At 41.8% G+C, this 14,103-nt stretch overlaps 1 protein-coding gene across 1 annotated transcript; it reads right to left on the bottom strand.

Moving 5' to 3' along the window:
* Positions 1-467: 467 nt before the first annotated feature.
* LOC122019887 (probable BOI-related E3 ubiquitin-protein ligase 2) lies at positions 468-3,859 on the bottom strand. The gene is made up of 4 exons (XM_042577480.1): positions 3,654-3,859; positions 3,500-3,582; positions 3,107-3,408; positions 468-1,183 (listed from the first exon to the last, which is right to left on the bottom strand). Exons 1-4 carry the CDS (start codon positions 3,734-3,736, stop codon positions 662-664), a joined length of 990 nt encoding a protein of 329 aa, XP_042433414.1. The 5' UTR covers positions 3,737-3,859; the 3' UTR covers positions 468-661.
* Between the last annotated feature and the right edge of the window lie 10,244 nt (positions 3,860-14,103).

The raw sequence follows: 14,103 nt of genomic DNA, 5'->3' as shown, positions 1-14,103 counted from the left end.
AAGTGATAGTTGGCAGTATTTTTGAAATCATCGATTAGCTGAGGAACACCCGTCAGCAAGCCTCGATGCTGGCGTGCTTGAAGTTATTAAGAACTTGAGCAATGGGTTGCTAGGTAATAACAATTGCTCAGAAACTCTGAATTTACATGAAAATTTTGTGCTTTTGTTCATCTAATTCAACATATTGTTGCTCCTTTGTAGTTAGATAAAATTAGCAAAAAAAAAAAAAATACATTGAGATATAAATATGTTTAAATTTTGTAGTTGGAAAAAATGAATAAATTGGAATGGAAAATATAAGAGATATTTCCTTTTTTTTTGTCCGACTAAACCAGACCAGATTGATTGGGATCAATTCACAATTTAGCCGATTCAATTAGCTGGTCCAGTCCAGCTTTTAAAAACTGCATCGGCCGATCAGTTCAAAAACATTAAAAAAAAAAAAAAGTTCCAAAAAAGCACCAGAATTTTCTATCACGAGTTCAATATGAAGGGCTAAATGATGCTGTTCAACTCTAACGACACAAACCAGAGTTCTGCATTTGGATACAACAAGAGAGCATAAACGTCTCATGTATCATTCAGAGTCCTTTTAATTTGGGAGACAGAGATATTCACAAAATAGCAGACAAGGTGTGTAGCATCTCCAAGAGGCCATTGATCACATATAGATCTCCATGCCGATCAATTTAGATGTGTGACATGAAGGGCAGAAACTAAGCTTGCTTTCACATTCTTTGCAGAGGCATACGTGCTTGCAGGGCAATAAAAGCATGCAAATGTCATTTACGCCGCACACCTTGCACACCTTAGACAACACATCATTATTCTGCTTCGACATCAACTGCAAGCCCATATCCCCGTTGCAACATGAGGCAGCATCATCTACCTCGCTGTCACCACACCCCTCCTTCGTGTCTTTTCTCTGAGCATATAGTTGCTCAAGATTATATTTGAGGGAATTTATCAAGCTCTCATTGTACTTCGCCCTTTGCTGCCATGTGCTTGCTTCTAGGGCCAACTGTTTCAACTGTTCCTCAAGCTCCGCATTCCTCTTGTTTATGTCTTCCATTTCTGATTCTTTCTCCCTTACCTTCCTCCGGATCTTCTCCTCCAAGGAAGCTATAGTTTGAAATTGTTTCATCTGAAGCTTCTCTATTATTGATTTCCGAAGACGCTCACCCTATGTAATTTGAACAGTGAACAAGTGGATTCTTATAAGTCAGTTCTGAATGTAAAGTCAGATAATATTCCTATTTGGAAAAAAAAAAGATACAGTAGGAGCAATAACTTTACAGGCCACACAGAATGACCACCCAGTTTTGGTGAGATATGAACAGGCAGAGAAACAAACAAAAGAGGGAAACAAACTAGTCTTATTCATTATTCCAGTTCCATCAGAGAATAATACAGTTTTTAGGCATTAAAGATATTGCTGCTTAAAAACTGCAGTTTGCAGAATAAAGAGAAAATGAAATTGTATAAAACTCTTATTGAACATCTGAGCTGTTCTATTTCAAACTTAGGAAATTGCCAGATATATGTACTATAGCATTAGTTCATGTCAATTTTTCAGGTTCAACAAATAAAACAGAGTTGCTCGCAATAAATTATATCACCAAAGAAATTTTAGTTTTACTATATGAATGAACTATGTAATTAAGTTAATTTTGGAATTTGAATTATGGAGAAAGATTTTAAAAACTAAAGATTCTAGGAATTAAAATAAGTAGAAACAAAGCTAAAAAAATGAAATGTAATTTCTAAGTACAAAAGAATTGATGGAATTATTACAATGGGTGAAATGAAACCCTATAAGACTTGTAGATATATTGAATCTATTAATTAACAAGAAGGGGCTACTGATGAAGATAATATTAATAAGATAAACAATAGGTGGTGGAAATGAAGAGGGGGCTTCTAGAGTCTTGTGTGATTGTGTCTTCCTTGGCTGCTATGGTCGGCTATACTTTATGAATAAAAGTCTGAAAGGAAGCAACATGCACAAAATGTTAATATAATAGAGATGAGAATACAAAGGTGGTGCGCATTTGATGTTACTCGAAAAGATTTTTAGAAAAATACTAAAATTTAAGCAACATTAGGTGTAATTCAAAAATAAGAGAAATTAGGCGTATATCAAAAGCATCAACGCTCATATAACCTGCTACTCCTTATTCACAATCAAATACTGGATCAACAAAAATCTGGGTTTTGCCACATGCGAACAAAATTACATTAAGCCGAAGAAGCTTTCCTTCCTCGGACAGCAAAAGGGATTGTCCTTCACAACAAAAATCTGGTTGTCAAGTACACTCATTCAAAGATAAACAACAAACCTTGAATCTTTATGAAGCAAATTTTTTATCTTACTACTGATTAAAACAAGCACAGCAAATGAATTTTCAATGTCAGTAACTCCAGAAGATTTTGATCCCATTACAGGCAAATAAAGTTTAGTAGGCAAAGAAAATATACGAGAACCTGAATATAGCCTGGTTGGTATCTCAACCGTGCTCATCTATATACGAGAATAGAATCATGTCATTACACATTAAGAATTATTTCTTGAAGGACCTAAGGTAGTGAGAGATCTTAATGTCATTTAGAACACGCTGCTTTAACAGTATCAGCCTGGACCTAATCACGATTCTTTAGGACCACAGGTATCATAACACTTAAGCTCCAGCGTATCTTTGAACAGGTAAGTTCCTCAACAGAGTATAAGAAGACAGGTACTCATCTTGAACCAAGAGTTCACAAGTTTACAGGTTCAAGATACAAACAATTCAAGTGACGCAGCACAAACTTTACAAATTCAGGTATCTTTTTCTAGAGAAAGTGAGGAACTATGTTATAAATTCTAATTGGAAAAGCAAGTGATACTGTAACGCTGAAGAAGTATTAACTCAACAAAGTGACACAAAGTTGCTCATGCAAAATCTTATGAACAAGAAACTTTGCCATCAAAAAGGCTCTAGTAGCAGTCAAACCTTCAAATATATTCCTAAAAAAAAACACTATGAAATAGAGAAGAATATGAATACGCACGACTAGGATTGAAGTAGTAATAGACACATATAAGCAGGCTATAAAACATACTAACCTCGAGCTTGATGAACTGATCAATTTCTGCATCCATTCTTTGCATCTCATGATTGATGTCCTGGTCGAAGGTTGGTAGAAATAGAAGCTGTGACTCCCCAGATGAAGCCACAATCCTCCGATCGTCCAGTGAAAGTCCTAATCCGGTGGATACTGACCCGGTATGAAGGAAATCAATGGACGAAATCTGGGAATTCTCGAGAAAATCCTGCTCCTTGATCCGCTTCCTCATGGGCTCCCAGCCGTTCAATCCACCGTCCACCTCCGTTCCAGCGCCTGGGGAGAGGCCCATGAACCGACTGACTGCCAAACCAAAGCCCAGAAAATGACGAATTTTTAACATGAGATGAACCAGAATGAAACCCTAGCAATCGAGAAGGGGAAAAGTGAGTACCAGAATGATGGGTTGGATCAGCTAAGGAGGCGGAAATGAAATCGACAGGCGCAGGGATTTGCCCATTGATCGGCACGAAATTCCTGCAATTTTGGGTTGTATCCCCGGAATCGCCGATGAGGAAGAAAGGAAGGTAAGAAGGGAAAAGGAGTACCTGAAGGGGACTGCCAGCTGCTGCTGCTGCTGTTGCGCCGGAGGTTGCGGCTGTTGAAGGTGGTGATGGGTGAAGAAGGCCATGAGCCTGGCGTGGAGCGACTGGGTAGTAAAAGAAAGACGACGACGGCGACGTCTATTAGAGAGAAAAGAGGAAAGAAAGACGACGACGGCGACGTTAATTAATTTCTTGAGTTATTTAATTCATCGAATAATAATTATACTAAAAGCTATAGATCGAAGTACAAAGACATATATCACCTCCGCATAAGCTTCCCTCGAAAATTTACTTTAAATTTTATATTTTATATAAAAATCTTAATTTAGATTTCATGAATATATATGTTTAAAATATTAAAATATTGTTTAACTTAAAAGAGAAAAACATAAGGGGAAATAGATTCGATAATGAAAAGTTAATGTTGAGAGAAGAAAAAAGAAAAAAAAGAAAAAGAATAAAAATAATAGAAATTTTAGGATAATTAATATAATGTGTAATAAAAAATAATTATCTAAATTTAATAAAATAGATGATTTAATATAAATTTTAACGATATTATAGAGAAACGATTGTGGATATTCTTAGAGATGAAAATGAATGGGAATGATTGAGGATGTGCGGTGTCAGACAGCAAACAAGATTCATATTGAATGACGTGCCAAACTGCTAGCTCACAAATATGTTTCAGGTTGTGTCCATCCATTCTATGTGAGCATAATTACTTTTTACTATAATCTCATTCAAATAAAAAAGTTTTTAAAAGAAAAAATCTAGAAAATGACAAATTTCCCTATTGGCATTTGGCAAGTTCTAAGGGATGCCAAATGGAACTTAGGATGAAAATTTTTTTATAGGGTTGAATCAATCTCTTTAAAATCCGACTGAATTGATGCAAAAAGGTGGAATCGTCATCTTAGCGGCCCCTTGGGTCCGGCCCCACAGATGTCCAGAGAGGGTAAATCACGGTTAAACTAGGTGGGAGGGGTGACTGGGAGTCAAGTGGAATTTAAGCACAACAGACCGAGATTTTACGCTCATGTGCAGCTGGCGACCCTCGACCCTACGGCCTTCGATGCAAGCGTCCAGGCACCCTACCAGCTGATCCAACCCGTGGGGGCTAAAATTCGACTGAATTGATGCAAAAGGTGGAACCACCACCTTAGCGGCCCCCTGAGTCCGATCTCATAGATATCCAAAATGGATAAATCACGATTAAACTCGGCGGGAGAAGTGTCTCTTCGGAGACATCCGATAAAATCGGACTGAATTGAGAAGGGCAATAAGTGAGAGAGAGAGAAAAAAAATATAAGACAATCCAAGTAACCGCTTCATAGCCCCGGGATCAGCCCCAGTAGATTACTTAGGCCGGCTCCGCCGTTGCTTCAACTGCTTCTTCTAATTTCCTCATCTCACGCTCAACGACAGAGAAAGTATTCCAAATGAAATTTTACTGCAGGGCAGGAAATAGTAGTAGCTTATCGATTGATTTATACCTCACTTTTTCTCTTTTTAGCAATGCTTTCCCACTCCTTTGCAGCGATGCTATTTGATGCGAACACTAGTTTTGACCAGATTTGTTACTTATCTCATGAGAATTCTCCAAGCAAAATAGAAGCTCTTGTGGGTGAAGACCAATACATATCTTTTGAACCTGCTTAACGAAACCATCAACTCCAATTCTCTAATTACTATTGTTCGTCTGTTCCCGCAAATGGACAAATTATGGAGACATTTGCACTTGCAAATAAAAAAATCAACACGAAAAACACCAGGAGATATATTGCTCCTATTAGCATGCTGCAATCTGAAGTCAGATTCAAAGACCTGCGGTTGCAGTTCTTCTAATGGATGCACATCATCTGAAGTTTCTGTTGTGGATGAGAGTATTCCAAGTGCTTTGTATGAAACCTCCTATGAAACAAGTGATATTGCAGGAACACATTGTGTTAGCAACCATGAACTTTACTATGGAAATGTGCATGGCAGTTTAGAAACGGGAGGCAGTCAAATGATTAACAATTCTAAAATAATCAGCTGTCATTTATCAAGAGATCTACTTTACATGGAAGTTACAGTAGATACCTATCGTGCCAATGAAGTGGCATCAGGAGCTGTATCTCTGGAAGTCTTTCTACGTCTGAATCTGCTGAGCATTTTAATAATTTCCTAGCCCGTGCTCCTAGAGAGTCTGGCGACGAGTGTTTCAGTGACAAATAACTTTTCATGCCCAAAGCCTGGAATCCTAGTTGATCTTATTTGGAATATGAGCTAGACGAAAACTAGATGAGATGATATTGGTGTTGACGGAGAGGTGACTTTGACATACTTGGCGTGTGTGCACCGGAAAGACGGACACCTACGTGAAGCTTCGGGACAGTGGTGACTAAACCGACAGTACTTAGGCTTTGTGCGCACTCAGACAAGCACCCAGAATGTTAGAGACTAGAAATCAGGAAAAAAGTCCCCGGCGCAGGTCCTCCGACACTCAAGTCATATACTTTTTCCCTAGAAGAACAGTGTACGAAGGAAAAAAGAATTATAGAAGACGAGTGCGAATGTGCGCGTACCTTGCTGAGGGAGAGGATCTCCCTTTTCATATGACGCTGCGTATTTTCAGAGCTTGCATGTTATTAGAGAATGTCGGATGTCAGGATCTGTTGAGTGAGAGAAGGTGTACGGTGGTTTTCTATTGGTGGAAGGAAGGTTCCGTTCGCAAAGAATAACAGACCATTGGAATATTCCCTGATGTATGACAATTATTCCCTGACAGGAGGTTATGATTCCCTGCATTGTTGTCGCCTAATACTTTCTGTCCCGTCCGGGTTTAGCTACGGACAGCTCGGAATGCCCGTTCAGAGGTGCCACTTGACTTGAGTCTTGATAAGGAGGCTGAGCCGTGGTGACCCGCCTGGGCTTTATCTGTTATCTGTATTTGAGACTGGCAGGAGACCCATCCATTATGCCTTGATCGCTACAGGGTCGCCCAGGAATTGTCTTACTGAAAGTACCAGACCTGACTACGCGACCCGAGTTGAGGAAACCCGACCAGTCAGGACAGGTCAAGCATTACTCCAGGCTGCATCTTATGTCTCAGATCTGAGACCCTGATCTGTTTGTACCCGACCAGAAATTATGTGGTTGATGAGGTCAGACGATCTAACTCCTTTCCCCTTCTAACCGCTGACTGCCACACCCCTTTGACTTCTGTCCGCCACGCCCCCTTGACTTACGACTGTCCTTGACTGTCACGTGCCCTTGACTTCTAACTGCCTGGTCTTATTGGGCTCTACCTTTATGCACCATATCACAAGTCTCCCCTCTAAGTCTAGCCGAAGAAGGCTGAAGTCTGATTAACTAGACCTAAACTCGAATTTCATTTACTTCGCCATTATGACTCGCCTTTATGACTATACATGCTGCTTCTTTTCCCAAACCATTGGTATTGTAACCTGTTTAATTGTTCAATCATCCTCGGGAGAAGGGTCACTTAAATCTCTGCAGAAGTTGACTTCTCCCCACTTCCTCCTTAAAAGGGGCTGACTTCCACCCGTAGAGACATACTTTTCTTGCACTGACGCTCCCTAATAATGGAGTTGGAATCAGAGTTTGATGAACTGCCCACCTTCACTAGCAATTGGCATATATGACCCAACTACTTGCCTAAAAGGATATGGCATTAGCTGAGATGACGTAGGAGAGGAATCTTTAGTCTTCTCTTCGTAGGGAAATTGAAGAACTCTGACTAGCTGTTAAATCGCGGGTCCGTGCTGAGGTAGCACTGAAATAGAAAGTCTATGCAGACCTGGAAAGCCAAACTCAATTCATAATTCATTTAAAAGAGAAGCACACCTCTTCCATATCCCTTTTATAGGAAGAAGCAAAGATTAAAGATGAAACAATTGCTCAATAACGGCGTATTCTTCAGTTGACTCTGTTAGGACCTTCGGATGCGGCTAGAGAGGGGGGGGTGTGAATAGCCGACCCTAATTTCTCTTTTCTTCCTACGAATTAGGTTAACGCAGCGGAAATAAAATAATAGAAACGAGAACGAGAAGATCAAACCTTAGACGCAGCGATGTAACGAGGTTCGGAGATGATACTCCTACTCCTCGGCGTGTCCGTAAGGTGGACGAAGCCTATTAATCCGTCGGTGGATGAAACCCCGGATAACCGGCTAATATGAACTCCTTCTCGGTGGAGAAACCTCACCACAAAGTCTTTGCAACAGCAAAACAGAAGAGTACAACAATAGAGGAAGCAAACAAGAACAATAAAAATTGTAAACACACTTGCTTGCCTTCTCGTCGGAGTCCGTTGATGAAGCAGCAGCTTCACGGCTCCAGCAGCTAGAAAACCAGCACGAAGCTCACGCGAAGCTTCAGCAAACCGAGAGCTCAGCAAAGCTCAAGAGGAAGAAGAAGAATTAGCAGAAGCAGCGCTTCCAGTGTACTCTTTCATTCTTCACTGTAGAGGCATTATATCATCTGGTATCTCCCTGCAACCTGCGAAGAAGAATAGACGAAAACAGACGAAGCAGAGATAGCCGTTGTGTCGCAACGGCTAGGCCTGGACCGATCAGGCTCCATCCTGATCGGTCCGGGAATCTCCTGATCGGTCTGTGGACCGATCAGGCCCTAGGCTGATCGGTCCCCAGACCGATCCCCAACTCCCAGATCGCCTTGCTTCCTTCTGTTTCATTACTGATCGGTCACCAGACCGATCAGATATCCCACAGAAACATTCTGTGTGGTTACTGATCGGTCACCAGACCGATCAGATAGCCTTGGCGTCACTGGATCGGTCTGTTGACCGATCCAGACAACCTGGATCGGTCTGCAGACCGATCCAGATACCCACAGCCAGCCTTATTTCCTCTCTGGTATAGAGAACGAGCTACCGAGCCCTCTCTGACCTAGTCCGGAGAACGAGCTACCGAGCCCTCTCCGACTCCATCCGATCCAGAGAACGAGCTACCGAGCCCTCTCTGACCTAGTCCGGAGAACGAGCTACCGAGCCCTCTCCGACTCCATCTGGTCCAGAGAACGAGCTACTGAGCCCTCTCTAACTTCTGCCGAGCCCTCTCCGACTTCCATGCCAAGCTTCCATACTTGGACTTTTCCGTGCCAAGTCTCCATACTTGGACTTTTCCGTGCCAAGTCTCCATACTTGGACTTTTCCCGTGCCAAGCTCCCTGCTTGGACTTCTCCGTGCCAAGTCTCCATACTTGGACTTTTCCCGTGCCAAGCTTCCTGCTTGGACTTTTCCACGCCAAGTCTCCATACTTGGACTTTTCCTGTGCCAAGCTCCCTGCTTGGACTTTTCCGTGCCAAGTCTCCATACTTGGACTTTTCCCGTGCCAAGTCTCCATACTTGGACTTTTCACCAGATGTCTGGTCAACCTTGACCTATCTGGATTTCCCTTGCCTGGATTCACTCACCAGGACTTTCCAACTGCCTGGCTTCACCATCGACTTTCCTTGCGGCTTCACTCACTGTGACTTTCACCGCTTCACTTACCGATTTCCGAATCGGTCGACTCACCTCGGGTCAACCAGTCAACCTTGACCAAAGATCGCACCCCAATTTCTCGTCAAACATCGAATAGAACTTTTCTATTCTCGCCAAACATCATAATAGAACTTTTCTATTCTCACAAACATCAAAATACAACTCGAGTCAGTTCAACTCAGTCAACCAGTCAACCTTGACCTAAGGTCGCACCAACAATCTCCCTTTGATGTTGATAAAATCATAATCAAGTTAGGTTAACGATAACCTAACTTAGGTTTTCCAATGTTCTTCCTCGAACATTCTTCCCAAACTCTAATGTTCTTCCTCGAACATTCTTCGACATTCTCCCATTCTCTTTGACACACATCAAAAGAGTGATTCAAGGTCAAGAGTTTCTTCTTAATGAAAGTCTCATACCTTTCATTGAAACCCTAATTTCCCCTTGATACTAAAGACAACAATCAACTTAGTGATAATCCCATATCACTAATCATGAAAAACTCCCTAAAAGTCAACTCCCCACCAATAGGTAAAACTCCTCCTAAAGGTCAACTCCCCTTGACCATTGTACCAATGTCTCGGAGAGTTTCAAACCTTTAGAAATCCAAAACACAAACTGTGTTTTAACTTTCAGCTGAAATTTCAGACAGCATATTTCAGAAGTTTCAGACAGAATTTGGCACGCCCGATCGGTCACCAGACCGATCAGGAGCTCCCTAGATCAGTCCAGTGACCGATCCAGCATCCCCTGGACCGATCAGGGAACCTCCTGATCAGTCACATATCTGATTTCTGAATTTCTTCCTCTCGAAATTCAGAAACCCCTATAAAATTACAGAAAATTCTAAAAATTATAAAATTTTGAGGATACATTCCTCATAACATATACTATCATGAAAAAATAGTTTTCTATGAAAATAACTTCCATTTTCAAATCTTGATACAAAGTTTAAAAACTTTGAAATAGTTCAAGTTTACCTCAACTTTGTATCAACTTGCTCAATGATGAATGCTATCACTAGAAAAACTTCATCAAGGTTTTTCAAATCAATTTTGAAATGATTTTAAACCATTCAATTTAGGACCACAATCTTAGGGCTAAGTGTACATGACTTGTACGCAAGCTTTCCCTATGATCCTCCATTTTGAATTAGGCTCATCTAGGTACAAGAACTATGCACCTAGATCATAACTCATGATCCTAATATCTCACACACATCTAAGGTGTATCAAACACATCCAAGTCAATTTTGATGTGAGATATGGGTTTAGGTCATCTTAAACTAAGTTCTCATGCATTTTCTAAACAACAATTTGATTTCCATATCAAATTGAGTTTTTTATCCTTAAATCAATTTAATTGATCATAAATGCAAGAGATGATGACATGGCATAAAATAATATCATAAGTGAACATATGTGTCAATGTCATGATGTCATGGCATAAAGTATGAAACTTAAATAAGGCATGACATATAACTAACCTAAGCATTATCATGACATTTCAAATGATAGTAAATTAGATATGATGTCATGATATGGCATATGGCAAACAATATATGGCAAATAACATATAAAGGTATAGAAAATACCTAATTCTAGCCTTAGTTGCCATTTTTGATAGTTTTGATCATTTTGTCATGAATTCTATATTCCTAAGTGTAATAGATCTAAAAACATATACTCAAGATTTTTAGATCACTATGTGCCAATTAGATTGACCCTAGAAAACTCCTCAAATATGGTTGGCACATCCTAATCACCTTAGGAATAATTTTTAATTTCATTTTCAAGGCTTGATTACACCTTGAAAATTCCTAAAGTGCCACCTTTTGTCATGAATAGATTAACTACCTATTCAATTAAGGTTGGCACACTCTAATCCATCTAGCGTGATGGAATCATGCTCTTAGGAACCCAATACCTATTTGATCTCATTGGGTTCACTAAATATTCACTAGGGATGACTTCCCTAGCAACCCTCCTAATGACCCTCTTAGGCTTTAAAGCCTTGGCCATTTGGGACTCATCAAGATCAACTCTAGGGGTGACTCCCCTTGTGACCTTGGTGATGGTCTTCCTAGCCCTAGGTCTTGTTCCATAATCGAATGGAACATTATGATAAGTGGGCTTGACCACTTGAGACTTAGGTTTGTGACTCAAACCTCTCATGTCCTTGGGCTTTTGCTTTTGACCCTTAGGCCCTAAAGATGATTTCTCCAAATTCTTAAGGGTCTTTTCTAAAGTGTCAAGTCTTGACCTCAAGACTTGATTTTCCTTTTCTAATACCTCAAGTTTTAATTTGTCATTTTTCTTTGAGGTAATCCTAGGCATATGTCTAGTTGTTTTGGGATTCCTACCTAGGTTTTCCTTAACCTTAGATAAGTTAGTCCTAGGGTTGGCATTTCTAGTATTGTTCTTGTCTAGGCTAACATGTTTTGCACCTAAGCACATGTATCGGTTTCTAAGATTATCATGCTTATCATTATTGACAATTGCAATAAAATTACTAGCATGTGTCTTATAAGGATTGCAAGAATGTGCCTTAAAGGATACCTTAGGGTTTGCCTTAGCTCCCCCTATAGATGTGCTTGGTCTCTTGTCCTTGTGAGGTTGCCTCCCCCTCGGACATTGACTTCTATAATGTCCCCTTCGCTTGCATTGGAAGCACACCACGTGCTCCTTGCTCTTGCGTTTCGGGACTCCGGCTTCCTTGACCTTTGGTGCCGGTGGAGTCTTCCTAATCCTCTTTGGACATTTACTCTTGTAATGCCCATATTCCCTACACTCAAAGCATATTATATGTAATTTACTTGAAAGTAAATTGCTTGAGTTACCTAGGGTTGAGGGTGGATATGAGCTTTCTCCTTCATCCCTTCCGGAGGTAGAAGCTTCTTCTTCTTGCTCCAATCTTGAAGAAGAACTCTCCTCCTCTTCTTCCTTAGATGTTGAGTAGCCCTCAACTTCTAATTCCATACCTCCATGATGTGAGCTACTTGGCTCACTTGACTCCTCTTCATGACTTGAATTGGAGCTCTCCTCATAGAACTTAGCCAAGTTGTTCCACAACTCCTTGGCATTGTTGTATCCACCTATCTTACACAAGATATCACTAGGTAATGAAAATTCAAGGATTTTCGTTACCTCGTCGTTGATTGTGGATTGGTGGATTTGTTCTTTTGTCCACTTCTTTTTCTTGAGAAGTTCTCCCTTTCTATCCACCGGAGGAATAAAACCTACTTGTACACAATTCCAATTTGTTAGGTTAGTCATAAGAAAATACTTCATTCTTACCTTTCAACACGCGAAGTCGTAGCACTCGTAGAAGGGTGGAATCGTGATGTCTTCTCCAAGTAGATCCATTCTCTAGCTTGTGCTCCCCCGGGTGTTAATCCGACGAAGAGCAACCTTGCTCTGATACCACTTGTTAGGACCTTCGGATGCGGCTAGAGAGGGGGGTGTGAATAGCCGATCCCAATTTCTCTTTTCTTCCTACGAATTAGGTTAGCGCAGCGGAAATAAAATAATAGAAACGAGAACGAGAAGATCAAACCTTAGACGCAGCGATGTAACGAGGTTTGGAGATGATACTCCTACTCCTCGGCGTGTCCGTAAGGTGGACGAAGCCTATCAATCCGTCGGTGGATGAAACCCCGGATAACCGGCTAATATGAACTCCTTTTGGGTGGAGAAACCTCACCACAAAGTCTTTGCAACAGCAAAACAGAGGAGTACAACAATAGAGGAAGCAAACAAGAACAATAAAAATTGTAAACACACTTGCCTTCTCGTCGAGTGGTTGAAGCAGCCTTCTGACTAGAAATTCAAGAAGAAAATCCAGCACATTCAAGCGAAGCATCAAAGAAAGCTCAAGAGGAAGAAGAAGAATTAGCAGAGGCTCTTCCAGTGTACTCTTTCATTCTTCACCGTAGAGGCATTATATCATCCGTATCTCCTCGCAACTGCGAAGAAGAATGAGACGAGAGATGGCGGGTTGTGTCGCAGCGGCTGGACCGATCAGCTCCATCCGATCGGTCGGGAATCTCTGATCGGTGCGTGGACCGATCTAGGCCCGATCGGTCCCCGCATCGATCCCCAACTCCGATCGCCTTGCTTCATTTCATTACCGACGGCCACTGCATCGATCGATATCCCATAAACATTCACAGGTTACCGATCGGTCACTGCCGTCGGATAGCTCATGGATCGATCATTGGCCGATCGGACAACTGGATCGATGCGGACCGATCCGTATACCCACACCTTATTTCATCTCCGTATAGAGAACGAGCCACCGAGCCCTCTCTGACCTAGTCCGGAGAACGAGCCACCGAGCCCTCTCCGACTCCATCCTGTCCAGAGAACGAGCTCGAGCCCTCTCGGCCTAGTCCGGAGAACGAGCCACCGAGCCCTCTCCGACTCCATCTAGTCCAGAGCCATCGAGCCCTCTCGACCTAGTCCCAGGAGGCAGCTACCTAGCCCTCTCCGACTTCACGCCAAGCTTCCATACTTGGACTTTTCCGTGCCAAGTCTCCATACTTGGACTTTTCCGCCAAGTCTCCATACTTGACTTTTCCGTGCCAAGTCTCCATACTGGACTTTTCCTGCCAAGCTCCCCGCTGACTTCTCCGTGCCAAGTCTCCATACTTGGACTTTTCCCGCGCAAGCTCCTGCTGACTTTTCCACGCCAAGTCTCCATACTTGGACTTTTCCCGTATCAGCTCCCTGCTTGACTTTTCCGTGCCAAGTCTCCATACTTGGACTTTTCCGTCAAGTCTCCATACTTGGACTTTTCACGTGCCAGGTCAACCTCGACCTATCTGGATTTCTCGGCTTCACTCACCGGGACTTTCCAACTGGCTTCACTCACCAGACTTTCCCTTGCCTCGGCTTCACTCACGGGACTTTCACCGCTTCACTTCACTGATTTCCCGAATCA

The sequence above is a fragment of the Zingiber officinale genome, chromosome 9A (genome assembly GCF_018446385.1).
Source record: "Zingiber officinale cultivar Zhangliang chromosome 9A, Zo_v1.1, whole genome shotgun sequence".
Lineage (NCBI taxonomy): Eukaryota > Viridiplantae > Streptophyta > Magnoliopsida > Zingiberales > Zingiberaceae > Zingiber > Zingiber officinale.
This window is presented reverse-complemented; position numbering and strand designations above follow the sequence as displayed.